Below are 16,961 nucleotides of genomic sequence, written 5' to 3' on the forward strand. Positions count from 1 at the left end.
CAAATGGAAATACTGCACACCCTGTAAGCCTAATTGGGTCATATATAACTTGTACAGTGATTTCCTATGAAACTTCAATTATCCTTCTTTTCCAATTCAGACCTGATAAGCTCAAATATTTGTAAATTGCCAGCCAGATGGAAGATGTGTCTGTCTCCCTGTGGCTTGCATGTCCTGTAACTCAGTATGTGTGGTGACTGGCATGGGCATCCATATTCAAGGAAGGAAAGGAGCCTTGCACCCTGGATGTAGCATTGAGGGGCAAGAAAAGGCGTTGTTTGTTCTCTTTGGGACAGGTTGCTCGAGGCTCCTCTGGAGCAGGCTGGGAGAAGTTGCCAAGGATAGTTGGTGTCCTTCAGTGGCTGGGGAAGGAGTATGTGACTCTTGGGTCTTATGTCATTCTTCACACCTAACTCAAGGGAGAATGTTGATGTGAAATAGTTAACCTTTAGTAAGCATGCATTAGTATTAATGCACCCTGTTTAATCCTTATAATATTATCTTATTCCTGTTTTACTGATAAGAAAGCTGGGGATCAAAGAGGTTAGTTAACTTAGCAAAGATCACATGGTCAGCAAGTGGAGAGCTGAGAGTCAAAAGGGAATGAGTCTAATGTCTAATTAAATGTCGAATTTCAAAATTCATCTCTTTCTACTATGCTGCATCATATCTTCTGGCCTTTCCCCTTTACCCAAAACCATTGCCCTTGGGAGTGGCGTGTCGGGGCTGTGGGTGAAGGAGGAGGCACTGAGCCACAGCTTGGAGGAGGTGATGGCTGCAAAGCCTACACTCTGGCAGAGGCTGGTGAACTGCTTTGGAATTCCAAGTGCCTGGAGCTAACTGTGGGCCAGTCTTGTGTTGGCTACTTTTGTTTCAGGCCCAAATTTAGTTACAGACTCAGAAAGAGCAAGGCCCCTGGCAGGGCAGAGTTGCCGGAGAGTGTGCGTGGGTATGTGTCTGTGTGGGTGACCGTGCAGTGGGGCCTTTCCTTCCCAGGGATGCTGGTGGCTTGTTGTGGCAGGGGTGTATCTTACACAGTGGTGCCTCCCATGTCCCTGTACCAGGGGAGCCCGTGGTAGGCCCATACCCTGATGCTTCCTGACCACTTGTCACTGTGGGGTCACATAGTGGAATGAGACAGGGCTCTGCTCTCAGGGTTATGTTTGGACAGGAGGAGAGGTTACAAGGATACAAGAAACTCAGTGACCAAGGCCATGAGCTGTACAGATGCAAGTGGTGATGCTTTGTGCCTCCATGTCCCATGCGGGCGACATGTGTTTGTACATGTACTCTTGTATCTGCATGCATGTGCTCAAGGGTGACTGTGGAGTCACGTGGGGGACTTTCCTCCCCAGCTCCTTATCCTGAGCAGGTGGTGGTGGCTCCTTTCCCCCATCGCTGAGCCCTTTACATAACTGTATGATTGTGGATGATCTGGGGCCCGTGGGGGCAGCTTCCTAACTCTTTGGCTCAACTGGGAGGTTGGATCAGGCATTTGCCGCCCTGAGTATGAGCCCTAAGACCATAGTTTTATGCAGGAAACCACCCCTCTTTCATGACACTCAGCTCCCAGTGCCTGCACTTGCAGGCTGCCAGGGTACCACCCAGTAACAAAGCTATGTTGAGGCCATCTGCATTTCATCCTAAAAGGATATTTTTCTTTGGCAGCATACTAAGTGCAAAGAGCACACCAAAGCAGACATCCCATTTTCCCCAGTAACCTCCGCACGTGTGAGAACTAGGCAGCTCTCACCTTGAGAAAGATGCTGCTGGTTCACCCCAGAGATCCTACATACATACTGTTTGGTGCCTCCTTGTATGTGTGTAGCTGTTATTAGCCCATTTCACAGGTGGGAAAGACAAAGGCAGGAAGGCTGCAAAAGAGCCTGGTATTCAAGGGAAGCGAATGAGCAGGCAGTTATAATTCCAGTGGGATCCCACTCCACAATCTGAAGTGCATCCCTGAGGATTAGGGAGAGCAGCTTAAGAAACCAGCAGACATTTCAGAAGCTGAGCCCTGTGGGCAGTGCATATCCCACGCTCAAGGAGTTCCAGTGGTCCTAGCCCATTAGCCCTGTTTGTTGAGACTCAGGGGAGCACTCCCAGTAAGTGGCTACCCTACTCAGGAGTACTTTTCAGATTCAAGTCTTTATCAACATTAAGGGAGGAAATTCAGGGGTAGAGGTGGGCGAGTGGGGCCTACTCTCTTTTGGGAAGCCTATTTCTTTGGCCAGCGTGTCCCAAATGATAAACTTCTCCACTACCCACTTGTGAATTCCAGAAACACCAAATGCCAGAAAGTACATAGGACCTTAGAGATCATTTGGTGAACACCTTCTTTTTATAGATGAGGCTACTGAAGCACAGAGAAGGAGATAAACTTGTCTAGAGTCACACAGCTGCCTAGTTGAAGAGGCACCTCCTCCAAGCTGTGGCTCAGTGCCTCCTCCTTCACCCACAGCCCCACTCAGAAAAGTGACCACGAGGGAGAGCTGACCAGGAATTGGGAGAGGCTGGGGCTGTCTGAGCTTCAGGGGAAATGTGGGGGTGGGTTGTGAAATGCAGCCACTCTGGATGGGGCCATGCTGGGGTGCCCATAAGGGCCTTCGAGGTGCTCAGCTTCTCCTGTGCCTCTCCTTCATTGTGGCAGGCCCCAGGGGCTCAGCCCCCTTTAAAAATAACAAAATGATGCCAATTAATGACTACTGCCCCCTGAGAACTTAGATGGCTGCACCATGCTAAGCGCTTATAAATGTTGTAAGACTCTTGTCACAACTCAGAGATATCGATGCCTCAGAAATTTAAATAGGTTGCCCAGGATCACAAGGCTAGACAGGAACATAGGGCTCCTGCTTTTGCCGTTACCACCAGACCACACGGTCTCTTCGTGGAGGTGGCTGCTGTGAGTCAGTTCACTCAATGCCCTTCCAGTCCTGTCCCCTAAAACTCAGTATTTCTAGATCCTGCACTCCACCTGTCCACTTTATCTTTGCTGTTTTCGTAGACCGGAAGCAGGTCCGATTTGTCTCCAAAGCTATGGCCCTCCTAATTCCTATGGGGACAGAGAGTCAGAGAAGGGGAACAGAATCGCAGAGGAGAGAGTCACAGAGATGATTGAGTGTTACAGTGTTTTTACAGCCCTGGGTTCTGCTCTGTGAATGCTGACTCCATTCTGAGATGAAGAATGGTAGTGCCATTGACCTCTGCCTTCTGCTTTTGGGCTCTTAAAGTTGGACTTCTCCTGCCCTTCCTGTCTACTCCCTTTTGACCCAGACTTTTAATGCAATTGATGCTGTGGGAGAATCCGGGCAGCACCATAAGTGCCCCTGGCTCGAGTCAGGCCATCTATTGTTTCCTCGATCCTTCAAGAAGAGGACCCTGGAGAAGAAGGGCTAGGCAGAATTGGATACCACTGGCTCCAGAGTGGTATCTAAAAAATCCTGAGCAGAAAGAGAAGAATGAGTGCAGGACACAGGAAAATGGTAAACAGACGCCCACGGAGGAGGAGAGCGCACGTGCCCTGTGAAGACAGGGTGTAGATTTATGATGTAGAGGAATTGGAAGGTTTGGGAGTGGAGAGGTCAGTCTTAGCCTGGGTCCCACTGGATCGAGGCCATGTGCTTTTCTCTGCCTTGGTTTCATCATTCACTGTCATTGGGAATAATGTCATTTGTCTTCTTACTTAAAATGATCAGGTGCTGAGTTGAAATCAGCATTCCTTCAGCAAACAATTCTTTTCATACTAGATGTGTGCCAGGCTCTGGGCTAGGCACAGAGCCACAGAGATGAGCATGTCATGGCCTGCCCTGGAGATACTCACAGGTTCCCAGAGTGGAGCTTTTGGACAGGACAGAAACTGCGCAGAGATGAGGGGTTGATCTAACTTCCCATCAAACCAGCTCTCGCAGCCAAAGGTCTGATGCCTGATTTTTAACGGCGCTTGAGAAAACTGTTGATATATTTGGATGTGCGTCTGGTTTTACTCAATGGTGAAGGCATGTTTGTGCATGTGCACATGTGATTTATTTGATGTTTGAAAACAATTTATGACTAGAATTCTTTGCATCCTTCTCTGGACCTGTGTTCCTGTGGTGAGCAGGCTTGACGGAAGCACTTGTATAGCATAGAGACTTGTCCTGCCACATATCTCCCCTCAGGACTGGGCTAAAGTCTGTCCTCCCATCTCCTTCCTGAAGGACAGCTTCCAAAGGCGTTCCCCCCTGCTTCTCTGTTCCTGAGAAGGACAGACCTCCTTCTCTTTCTTCTTGGGATGTGCTTCCAAGTATTCTGAGTCTCTTTGGCTTTTTTAAAAAACATTAAATTGAGATAATTTTTTGTTATGGTAAAATATATGTAACATCAAAATTACAATTTCAACCATTTTCAATGTACAATTTAGTGGCATTGAGTACATTCGCCATGTTGTGTAACTATCAACCACTATCCATCTCTAGAACTTTTTGTCATTTTGAACTAAAACTCTATAATCATTAATTCTCATTATCTCTTCCTCCTTCACCCTGGCAAACTCTATTCTACTTTCTCTCTTTACAGCTATTCTAGGTACCTCATATAAGTAGAATTATTCAATATTGTTCTTTTGTGTATGGCTTATTTCACTTAGTACCATGTCTTCAAGGTTCATCCATGTCATAGCCTGTAGCAGAATTCCGTTATTTTAAAGGCTGCATAACATTCCATTGTGTGGATAGATCACATTTTGTTTGCCTGTCCATTCATTGAAGGACACTTGGGTTGCTTCCATCTTTTGTCTCTTTGGATGATGCCACTATGGACATGAGTGTACAAGTATCTGTTCGAGTCACTGCCTTCAATTCTCTTGGGTATATACCCAGAAGTGGAATTGCTGGTTCATATGGTAATTTTATATTTCAGTTTTTGAGGCACTTCCATCCTGTTTTTCATAGTGGTAGCACCATTTTGCATTCCCAACCAGCAACACATGAAGTCTCCAATTTCTCCACATGCTTGCCAATACTTGTTCTTTTCTCATTTTTAGATAGTAGCCATCCGAAGGGGTGTGAAGAGCCATCTTTGGCTTTGAGGATTTCTGTGTAAACCATGGTGAGCCACCAGGACTCTCTCTGTGGCTCTTCCTAGCCAGGGGTGCAAGGGGTAGGGGGGATCTTGGGTTGTACTTGCCTTGTAAGCACAGGCAATTGGAAGCAGGTGCTCAGGATAGCTGAGAGTGCTCTCAGGCCACCTCTGCAGCCAGGAGAGCCCAGCCAGTGGGCAGAGTGGGGTGGCTGCCGGGCTGCACCTGGTTCAGCCCCAGCTTCGAGATCAGTGGGGAGGAGATCCAGGCACCAAACAACTGGGGGAGGGGGGTGAGGCTGGCTGGAGAGGCTGAGGGGAGCAGTGAGATGTCTGGACCAGAGCGTTCTGGAACCTGAGCTGTCTGAGCTAGAAGGACCTTGTATGGTATCTGGTTGAGCCTCCTCATTCTCTGGAAGAGATTGAGAGCTGGAGAAGGAATGTGATTTGCCTGAGTTCGTAGAGCAAATGGGGTGATGGGCCTGGGGCTGGAATTCAGATTTACTGACTTATGGACCAGTTCTTTTCCTACTGAACTTGGGAAGGAGTCAAGATAACTTCATATCTATATGAAGCTTAGTATTTACCAAGGAATGACAGCCTCAGGGGAGACTTGCATATTTTTTCGTTGCCTTCCACCTTCTTGTCTGCCTGCTGTCTGACGGGGTTTTGTCGGGATTAATCAGATAAATGGCTTTGACTTTTCTAAATGAAAGAAGTATTATATTTTACACAAAGCATCGTTATTAAGTGGCCTGTGAGTGTGTAGAAAAACTGATGCTATTTCTTTTGTCGTGCCTAAATGAGAACTGGAGACTTCCAGGAGTGGCACAAAATGGGCCATGTGTGGGTACATTAGTGTGTGTGATGTTTCTAGTTCTTACATATGCGGTGTGACCCTCCTTCCCCGTACAGTGCAATCCCCTGACAGTGGAAGAATTTCAGAGGCTTTTACTAATATAGGATTCTTGGGAAAAGAGCATCATTTTCAAAGATCTCTGGAATTCGGTGTTCTGAATTTTCTGGATAGATCCATTAATATCTGTGTATGGGATATAGCAATTATTTTTGAGATTGGTTGCTTAACACAGAAAATGTACTTCTGGGAAAAGGTTTTTAAAAACTCCGTTCATGTTTTATTTTACTTCATTGAAATGGGGTTCTTCTTGGGTGCCCCGAGGCTTTATCTGTGGAATGATGTTTACTAAATAACTCTTCATATTCAGGTAGTACTTTCATAGACATAGTCCCTTGTAGTCTTCACCATTGTTCTGTGAGAGGTGTGGTATCATCTCAGTTTTATAGATGGGGAAACTGAGGTGTGGACAGCATGTGCCACTTGGCACTGGTAGCAGCACTCATGGTGTGAGGGGCGACCGAAGAGCCAGGGCCTGTGTGCTGAAGCCTCATGGCGGTGTGGCTGGGGAAGCCCTCCCTCCCTGGCATCTGGTTCTGAGGTTATGTGCATGGTGCACCCTGGACCGGGTGCTCATTCTGGACGCATAGTCCTGCTCATGCTTCCTGGAGGCGAGCGGATAGGAAATGGAATGGTTTTTAAACAACATGAAAAGAAAAAGGAAAAGATGAAGAGAAAAAGGAAAGGATCTTCCCTGTGTTTCTCAGCTAATTTTTAAACCAACCGTCTTACTCTGCCCTAAACCTAGATCCTTCTGTCTGCAGAGAGCCACAGCTGGAAACAGGAGTGCCAGTGGTCCTCTGTCTGGAGCTTAGGCTGGAGTTGAGAGGACTGCTGAGAGGCATGCTGAGTTGTCATGGGACTTCCGGCCTTTTTCTCTGCCGGGAGCTGCCTGTGTTTCCCTGCAGTGCTGGGGGTGAGGGAGAAGCAGCCTGAGGCAGGCTAGGAGGTGGGCAGCCTGTCTGCCCCCTTCCAGAGGCTGGAATCTGGCACTGGGGTGGCCACAGTCATATTGGAAGTGTACTGAAGCAAGAAAACCAAACTGTAACTTGTTTTTCTTTCTGATTACCAAAGAATTACTTATTGCACAGAACTTGGAAAATTCATCACAGAAATAGCTAATATTGTTTATTATATATTATATTTTCTCTTACTGTGGCCAAGCCAGTGCCAGATTCTAGCCCGGCCGCTGACAGTCCCACTTGGGAAGAGGGCAGACAGGTTGCCTGCCTCCTAGCCTGCCTGAGGCCGCTTCCTCCTCACCCCCAGCACCACAGGGAAACACAAGCAGCTCCCTGCAGCTCTGTCCTGAGAGTTTTATGTTCATTAACTCATTTGATTGTCATGCAGTGCTATGAGATAGGCAGTGTTATTACCTGCATTTTACAAGTGAAGAAGCTGAGGCACAGAGAGGCTATGTGCTTATTTAACTCACACAGCTAGCAATGGACAGAGCTCAAAGTTGGATCCATTCTGCCTGCTTTCCAGGCCCATGCCCCTGAGCACTAGGCTGTACTACCTCTCAGCACATGTATATTACTTGACACTTAAAAATAACACTAGTGTTTCCTTCTAGTCTTTCTTCCATGAAAACAAACAAAATTGGATGGGGGCTGGGTGCGGTGGCTCATGCCTGTAATCCCAGCACTTTTGGACAGATCACCTGAGGTCATGGTGACAGAGCGAGACTCTGTTTCAAAAAAAAATTGGATGGGAGGCTGAGTTGGGAGGATCACTTGAGCCTAGGAGTTCAAAACTGCCCTGGGCAGCATAGCCCTGTTTCTACAAAAAACAAATTAAAAAATTAGCTGGGCATAGTGGCTCATGCCTATAGTCCCAGCTATGTCAGAGGCTAGGAGGATTGCTTGAGCCCAGGGAGGTTGAGGCTACAGTGAGCCATGATCATGGCACTGCATTCTAGCCTGAGTGACAGAATTTTCTTCAAAAAAAGAAAAAAGGGCCGGATGCAGTGGCTCACACCTGTAATGCTAGCACTTCGGTGGCCAAGATTGCTGGAGCCCCAGGAGTTGGAGACCAGCCTGGGCAACAGGGCGAAAACCCATCTCTACTAAAACCAAAACAAAACAAAAATCTGAGGTTAGAGGATCACCTGAGTCTGGGGAGGTTGAGGCTCCAGTGAGCCGTGATTGTGCCACTGCACTCCAGCCTGGGAGACAAGAGCAAGACCCATCTCAAAAAAAAAAAAAAAGGAAAGTGAAGAAAAATTGTGGTCCCTTTGTATATACTTTTGTAGACCCTGTTTTTGCTTAATATTATACTGTGGAAACAATTTCTATATTATTTCATATTTTTTAAAGTGTAATTTTTATGGCTTCCTAAAATTCTGTCAGTGGATGTGCACTGATTTGTCTAACCAGTTCTCCAGTGAGGGGCTTCTAGGTGATTTCCAATTTGGTGATGGTGTCATTCACACTGTAATGAGTAGCCAGGCGCGTCGCTTTGCTAGAGTCTTGGATTAGTTCTTTCAGGGTAGCTTCTGAGAAGGGTGGTGAGTGCTGGAATTTCTTAATGACTCCCAGCAGAGTGCTGAACCCTGACGGGGTGGAGCAGACCATGCTTCTCCGGGAGGAAGTGCAGGAGGCTCTGGGAGGGGTCGGGACTCAGCCTTCCCATCCCAGGTGGGACTGTGGGAGCTACAGCTCCATCGTCCTCACAGTGCAGAACAAAAATGTGCACTCTGCCTCCCTGAGTGTCAGGTCTGTGGGTCTGTGAGTTCCAAGCCTCAGAAGCAGAGCCAGCCTCTGCTGCAGGGACCACTGTGCCGTCCCACTGAGTCCTGTGGCCTTTAAGGTGGGGTGTTCAGAGGCATGAGGTGGAGTGTGAGCAGTTCCTGCCAGTTCACAAGGGTGCCCACCAAGTTCAGTGGGTGACAGTGAGTATGCAGGGTGAGTGAGGATTAGCCGAGGGAGCTGTTCTCTCGGATGGTGGCAGGAGGAGGCGGGAGCCACCGAGAATACTAAAAACTGCCCTTGCAAGGTTTCTGCCTCCTGTGTTCTAGTTCAGGTGCCTGGGAAAGCTGTACTCACCCTCTGCCTCTGCCCTCCTACCAGTAAGGTGGGCCAGAGTAACAAAACCCCAGCATCATGGGACGGAAGTCCAAGTAATTACTATTATGGGGAAAAAAGCCTTGGGACAGTTACATGTTGAGTCATCCTTTCATTCATCACGTTGGTATTGTGCAAATCCCACACCCCAGGCTGCCCTGGGCTCTGAGAATACCGTTGTGCAAAACAGACAAAGCTCATGCTTCCTGGGACTTCCCTTCTGTTGGGAACAAGAAACACATATTCATTTAACCTAGGATAATAGATATATTGAGCATGTGGCAAACATACTAATTTAAGATAATGGAATAGCATCTTCCCCATATACTTCTGCATAGAAACCTGTGAAGGCCAAATTAAAGCTCTGCAGAAGAACTTCCACGCGGCCAATGCGTTTTGAGTGCCTCCTGGCAACACCGTACTAGGATTTGAGGCCACAGTGCTGGTTTCTGCTCTCAAGGAGCTTATGAGTTGCTGGGAGAATAAGAGAAGGACACAAGTGTTAGAGTTGAACTCATTGTAGGCATTCAGCACCTGAAGGAAAGGGGAGGCTGAGCCCGGGTCTGGGTCCCCTTGGTGTGGTGCCTGGCTGCTGCGGCATTCTTCCCACTGTCTGCACCCCCTCCCTGCCCCCAGACATCAGCAACCTGAAGGATTTCTCCTTTTTTTTAGATGGCTGTCTGTCCTCAGGCAGGCAGATTTTTAAAAAAATTTTTAACCTCAAAGTCTGCTGCCACACTAAAAAAGGTAAAATGCTGATTTTTCAATAAATGTGAATTAATCCTCAACTAGGGCCTGTAATTTAGGTTTGCCATCACCAGGTAGTGATAGGTGCCTGAGTTCAAGTAGCAAGAGATCATGACTTCCCTCCTCTCCATGCTTGGAAATAAGTGGAAGAAGCATTTGGTTATTATGGCAATTTGTCATCTTTAGTTGAAAGCCATGGCTTAGCTGTGTGTGTCTATCCATTTGTTTCTTCCCTGTGCTCTTTGACATCAATATGAGAGACATCGAGTGCCACGGGTGTTATATCAGGGTCCTCTCGCCAAAGCAGTGCTGGTCTTGTGGGCATCGCAGGTGGTTTGCTCCCAGGGGTTCCTTACGAGGCTTCCTTTTCCTTTCTTTACCTTCTGTCAGCCAGCTGCCCCATAAAGAACAGAGGGCAGCTGAGGTTTGCTGGATCACTAGTAGGTATGGATGCTGTAGCTTTCCCACTTTTCTCATTGCCTTGGGCCCCTGAAGTGCTCCAGGCTATTTGCCTTCCCTGGCCTTCATACAGTCTTCAGAGGCAGGTGGGATGTAGAATAGAAAAGAGACAATTGTATTTGAGGCAGTACTGGTCAGTTGGGTTGGGGAGAGAGCGGCAGATGTCCTGGTGCCCTGACAGTCTCCTTGTTTTGGAGAACATTTCACTGCTGTGGTCATGGGGCCTGTTCTGGGCACCACATCTCTCATGAACTGTGTTTGTAGCAGGGTGGGGAAAGGAGGGTGAGCAGAGTGACAGAATGCTGCTGGAGATGGTGTGAAAATAGCTCAGGTAGGAGGAAGCACAGTCAGATGCACAGCACGGCAACTGGTGCATCGGGAACCACTGGGCACCCACCCTGGAGAGAGGGTTTCTTTCCACCTCAGCTGGGGCGTCCTGAAACCGCCGGGTGCTCACGCTGCAGAGGGTTTCCACCTCAGGTGGGGCATCCTGAAACCAGTGGGTGCCCACCCCGTAGAGGGTTTGTTTCCACCTCAGCTGGGGCATCCTGGGGCTTTCTCTTGCTTAGGCTGGGGAGGAATGCCGGCTTCCCCATTTGCCCATTTAGAAGAAAGTCATCTCTCATTTATGTGATGAGCAGATTAGACACTGAAAAAGGACTTTTGGTTTCTACATTGTTTGTTGGATCTTAGACTCTCTTATGCTTTGAAAATATGTCTTTTTGCATAGGGCGGTTAATTCCTGATCAAAAATCCACCCACCCATCAACATCTGAATTTATTCTCGATTGCCTTTTTAAAAAGTTTTTCCACAATTCTGAATTCAGTGCTCTGCTCATCGTCACCCCCACTTCTCACACTTCTTCGTCACTATGCTCTTCCCAAGAGTACTTCCTCTTAATACAACACAACTTGTGTTGTCCAGTGTGGGAGCCTCCAGCCATGTGTGACTATCTAAATGTACAGTTATTGAAAATTAAGTGAAATTCAAAATGCACTTCCTCAGATGTGCTGGCTACATTTCAGACGCTCAGGAGCTGCGTATGACTGGCGGCTAGGGCATTGCACAGCCTGGGCTTATAGAACATTTCTGTTATTGTAAACTGTGTATTGGCCAGTGCTGCTACAGACTGGTCTATATATCTCAGTCAGGATTCAGCCCATAACAGAAACTTCTTTGGCTGTTTTTAGAGGAAAGATACTCAGTACAAGAATTTAGGGGCTTATAGAATAATTGAAAGTGCTGCAAGAGCAGGCTTTAGGCTAGGTCCGTGGGAATGATTCTCAAAACAATGCTGCAGAACAGACCCGAGGAGGGAACCGTGGCTCAGGTACATTTATGGGGGACCTGGAGGTCACTGTGTCAAGGGCTGGCTCTGGGGTCACACCACCTTATGCATGATCCAGGAATCAGGAAGCCACTGGCTTGGCCCTGCCAGCTCGATACCTGCAAAATAGACACCTCCCCACCTGACTTAGTTTTGATTCAGTTCTTGACTGGCAAAAGTTGTGTCAGGAATTCTCGCTGCAAGGGAGGTCGGGAGCCATTGTGTTTAGCTCTCCAGCCCCTGCAGTCCAGCAGGACACAGTAGGAGGAGGGTGGAAGAGCTGCTGAGACCTCCCGTCCTCCAGCCTCTCATCCACCACATGGTGCCCAGCACACACCATCCTTCCAGAGATGAGTGCCATTGGGCTTGAGATGCCAGGGCCTCAGGTTATCATCTAAGACCAAAAGACAGTGTCCTCTCTGCTCATGTCCTCCAGCTATCTTCGTACTGCAATAGATAGGGAAGATTAATGGCCCTGCTCTCAAGTCATTTGGCCTTTAGTGGGCTGAGGAAGTCCGGTTTCTGTTCCAGGTTGTCTGCTGTGCTCTTAAGGGGCATGTAGGCCCCTTGTCACTACAGCAAGGTAACAGTAAGAGCCAAGTGGGCTTCTGCAAAGGTCCTGGGTGACAAGTCGGCTTGAGAGAAGGCATTTCCTTTGCCCTGCAGAGATTGCTCAGTGGTCAGGACTTTAGGGGGAAATTCATTTGCAGTTCTTCCTTTTCTAGGAGTGAGCTGTGGCTGCTTACTCTCTCTAAATCAGTCTGGGTGTCTGTGTCTATGAGGGTGGAGGAGTGACTGGCCTTTGTGCTCACAGAAGGCACCAAGGCCAAGCAGGGTGACTGCTACTGAAGCAGGCTGGTAGCTCCAGACCTTCTCTTACACACATGGCTGATTGGGGGTCTCTTTACAATGCCAGGGGCATTGGGCAAGTTTATTCAAGGGTGGCATGGAGGTAGGGAAGTGGGGAGAACACTGGCAGCTAGTGTCTGAATTCTGCTTATTTGGACTTGAGGCTTGAAAAAGGGATCACCTAAGCCCCAACCTGAAATGTGGGAAGGGGTTGCCTAGCAAAGGGCAGAGGGGAGAACATGAAGAACATTCTAAGTGCATGCAAAGGCACTGTGGCAAGCAAGAACTGGGCATGTCTGAGGCATGAAATGAGCCACTTTGTCAGGAACGCGTTGGACCAGGCCCACAGGGGAGTGAGGTAAGCTCAGAGAAGCAGGCCAGGGCCAGTCTGTGCAGGTGTTGTAAGCTGTGGCAAGGAGTCTGGATTTTGAAGGGATCTAACTAGGGGGATGACAGGGCCTGATTTACAGATTCTGTTTCTAAAAGGTCACCTTAGCTGCTGCGTGGAGATTGGCTTGGGGATGGCCAAGTATGGAATGAGGGAAATGCCCGGGGAGGCTGCAGCATTTCTGGGCAAGAAATAGGTAGTGGCCTGGAGGAGGGTGGAGGCGTGAGAGATGGAGATCTTCCTCACAGCCTCTTTCTCCCGAACTTCTCTCCTATGGTTACATCCAAGAAGTCGGTAGAAGAGCGTGTGGCTTGAGAATAAGCATATTCTTTAGGGGTAGATGGAGTGACTCCAGCAGTGCTCTTTCTACAGTGTCCTAGCCCACCTTCATCTGTATCATGAAAACATTATTGTCACAGTCATTAGCAAACAGATGTTGAACCTTTTCTGGGGTACGACCCTGAATCAGGTGCAGAAATAGAGATGGATTTAAAAAAAAATCAATTGTTTCATCACTGAACACCTTCCAAGTCCTCAGCACCAAACCCCTCACTCACAGGGGACAGCCAGGAAGCACACGCCACCGATTCCTAACTTGGACTCCTCACTTGGACCCTTGCAGAGGAGAATGACATGAGGCTGGCCAGACTATGCTGGGGTCCTTCCCTTGTCCTGATCCCCAGCAGCAGCTCCTAGGTGCAAGAGGAGGACACAGATGCTGTCTTCAGGGGAGCCGGGCCGTTTGACAGGTGGGAGGCATTTTCTTATGTCTGGGAATGAGGTCACTGCTGGGGGGCACCTACCTGTTGGTGAATGGCCTGATCTGCTAGGCAACTACTCAGGAGCTCGTTCAAGGGTAGGAACATCCACGGAAACAGCCCATTCAGGCAGAGCCAGAACAGACTTAAATGGTGGCATCCTTTCAGCTGGCAGCCAGGAGCCTGAGCTTTGAATCAGCTTTATAATTTGAAAATTGGTCTCTTTGCATTGGGTGGTTATTTCGTGCTAACAAAAGCCATCAGGGACACAATGCTGCCTGCCCTACCTTCATGGCACCACTCTGGATTCAAAACATTGAGCCAGAGATGGAGATTTTCTACTCCTGGGAGTCTTGGGTGGTTGTGCCACCCTGTTGCATGTGACCCGGAGATACTCATAGAACATTTCACATGCTCTGGAGCTGCATATGACTGGTGGCTAGGGCGTTGGACAACCTAGGATTATAGAACATTTCTATTACTGTAAACATTGTATTGGACAGTGTTGCTATAGACTGGCCTATATGTTCAGGTCAGGGTGGGATCCACCACACTGGGTGGGGAAAAGTACCTGGAGAAGGGGAGGCCCAGGCCCAGAGGTGAGCAGTCCCGAGAGGCCATACCTCTCTCACCTGTGTGTGGCTCCGCATTCCTGTGCAGGGCCCTAGTCATGTCATGGGACTGCAGCAATGCTCAGAGATGCCAGGACCAAAATAGTGTAGGTTGTTTTCTTGGCCTCTGGCTAGGGAGGTTGACATTCTGTTTTTCCCCAAGGGCTGGTTCATATGTGCTTTCTCCAGATGGTGTGCTCCAGAGAGGTCCTTGTGCTCTGGGAACAGTTTACAATATAAATACGGGCCCCCATGGAATTTTGGGAGGTCTCGGAAGGCAGCCCACCGGGATGTGGTTTCAGAGCTGCCCCAGGGCTCTGCGCAGCCAGCCGCCATCTTGAAGCTTCCACCCTATGCTCTGGGTGCAGGGATGTGCCCCACACACAGCTTTTCTGGGTGATGGGTGTGTTCTCAGGCTGGGGCTTCCTGCCCTCTTTCTAAGTGTTGTCCTGATATTTCTGGGACTCCTTGGTTTTGGGAACTGGCAGCCTGTATGAGATGGTGGGATTAAGGGCAACGCATGGGGGTGAGTACAAAGATTAGGGTCTGGGGACAGTCATTTCAGGTGAGGTGTGGGGCATGTAGGGCTTGCCATGAGTGAACTGGGGTCTGGGAATGCCAACAGTTAGGGACAGGGCAGCTTTTATGTATCTGAGGGAAAAGGAGACATTAGTCTAGGAACTGAAGTTAGTCTATTAAATTTTGCCAGGCTGGGTGCGGTCACTCACGCCTGTAATCCCAGCACTTTTACAGGCCGAGGCGGGTGGATCACAAGGTCAAGAGATCAAGACCATCCTGGCCAACATGGCAAAACCCCGTCTCTACTAAAAATACAAAAATTAGCTGGGCATGGTGGTGCACGCCTGTAGTCCCAGTTACTCAGGAGGCTGAGGCAGAATTGCTTGAACCCGGGAGGTGGAGGTTGCAGTGAGCTGAGATGGCACAACTACACTCCAGCCTGGCGCCTGGCGCCTGGCGACGAAGTGAGACTGTCTAAAAAAAAAAAATTGTCAGTGCCAAGCAGAAAGTCTAGGAAGAAAATATTATATACCACAGATTGAATGGAGCAAAGTTAGACTTCCAGCCTTCCTTGGCAAGCCAAAGAGGCAGGACCCGAGGCCGCTCTGGACTCTGGCTCCAGTGTAGCAGGTGGAAAGGGGCACTTTCCACTTTTGCCTAAGGGGCTCCCCAAGGTTACTGAGGGGCGGGTGAAATAGTGCACACTGTCACATGGTGACCATAGTAAGCAGAAAGGATGTTCTTGGGGTCAGAAATGCAGCTGCTTGTATCTTGAGGCCTGGAGAAGCCCAGGAGGAGGTGTGCGCCTTGTTCGTCACCATGTACACGGGCACGTGCGTGCATGTGGAGTGTGTGAGAGAGGGCTGAGGAGGCAGGAGTGGAGTCTGGCAGCTCACCATGAGTCCTGTGCCTGCTGCAGCAACCCTCCATCGCTGCACTCTATGACCTTTAGTGAGTCAGACACTCCTTTGTCTTCTTATGTGTTAGATGGAGACATGCATGCTTGCTGGGTGTTCAAGCCGTGCTTGTGTTTTGGGCGCCTTGATTAATTCAAATGCACTCTTTTCATCTTTTCCCTCTGGGTCTTGTGAGAAACGTTAAGGTCCTGACCTTATTAGGGCTTTCATCGCTTTAGGCTTGGGATCTACACAGTGAGGGCAGGGAGGATAGGGATGAGTTAGGGAGAGATGAGACGTCTCATTGTAGGGAGTGTCATGTCTTCCGTGAGCCTGATGTACTGGTGAATGTGGTTTATCCCTGGGGCAGAGAACAGGAGGAAGGTGAAGGGAATATATGGTAAGGTGAGGGGCAGTGTCACGTTGAGAATGTGGCCATGAATTGGGTATGGCAGAGGCAATTTTCCAGGCCTTGAGGAGTAGAGGTGGGGCTGTAATGTGAAGGGGGCCAGTTGGCGGTAGAGCAGGTGGCAACTGTTGCGGGTCAGGAGGCAGCTGACCAGCTAGTCCTCTTGGGATCCTGCAGGGGTGGTACCTACATGGCATGAGTGATACCATTCCCTGCCTTTTGTGTCCACAGTGGGCCACACTAGTCTACCATCCCCAGAGTCCTTTAAATATAGCATTTTGGACTTTGATATCAATCAGTTGGCATAAAAGTTGAAACTTACTGTCTGTCACTGGTGTGATGGAAAAGACATAGACAGGATTGGAATCCAGCAGAAATGACAGCCCAGCCAGGTCCAAGCTTTGGGCACTGGCCAAGCGTATTAGGTCGTTTTTTGGTTGCAAAGACAGAGACCCAATTCACATTAGCTTCAGCTAAGTTACGTAAGTCACTTAAACATCACAGTGGGTAGGGGAAAATCACCTGGAGAAGGGGAAGCTCAGCCAGCCTTGCAGCACCGCCATAATGGCGGTCAGCCCCAAGAGGCCATACCTGTCTCACCTGCGTGTGGCTTACCTGTGTGTGGCTCAGGTAAGGGCTAACTTCAGGTGTGGCTGTATGAGGAATCTAGTGAGGTTGCTGGGGCTCTGTCTCTGGGGCAGACTCTCTCTGGGTGAAAATGTTCACATGGCTAAGCAGGGTCATGTGCTCTTAACAGGTTCCTGTGGAGATGGGGTGGAGATGGGGGTGATAGGTTCTAGAAAGCAGGTCACATGGGGAGCAAAGTTATCTTGGAGGTCAACATAGAAGGATCAGCCCAAGGTAAGAATTGGAGAGGTGGCTGGGAGAGGCACCAAGTTCATCTGTGTCTTAATCATAGGTGAGGAGGCGAGGGGGTCAATAATGTTGAGCCAGCAACCTT

General features: G+C 48.8%; 1 protein-coding gene across 50 annotated transcripts in view; it reads left to right on the forward strand.

The window, feature by feature from the left end:
• Window positions 1–16,961, forward strand: part of CACNA1C (calcium voltage-gated channel subunit alpha1 C) — a 725,791-nt gene that overhangs the window by 123,092 nt on the left and 585,738 nt on the right. The window contains exon 1 of one of the 50 annotated variants that reach the window (XM_035258344.3): window positions 13,389–13,556. The exons of the other annotated variants lie outside the window; for them this stretch is intronic. Coding sequence (XP_035114235.3) covers window positions 13,523–13,556 — 34 coding nt within the window. The 5' untranslated portion in view covers window positions 13,389–13,522. Of the gene's footprint in view, window positions 1–13,388; window positions 13,557–16,961 lie in introns of those variants that run through there. 50 annotated transcript variants of the gene reach the window in all.

This window comes from Callithrix jacchus, chromosome 9 (assembly GCF_049354715.1).
Source record: "Callithrix jacchus isolate 240 chromosome 9, calJac240_pri, whole genome shotgun sequence".
NCBI lineage: Eukaryota > Metazoa > Chordata > Mammalia > Primates > Cebidae > Callithrix > Callithrix jacchus.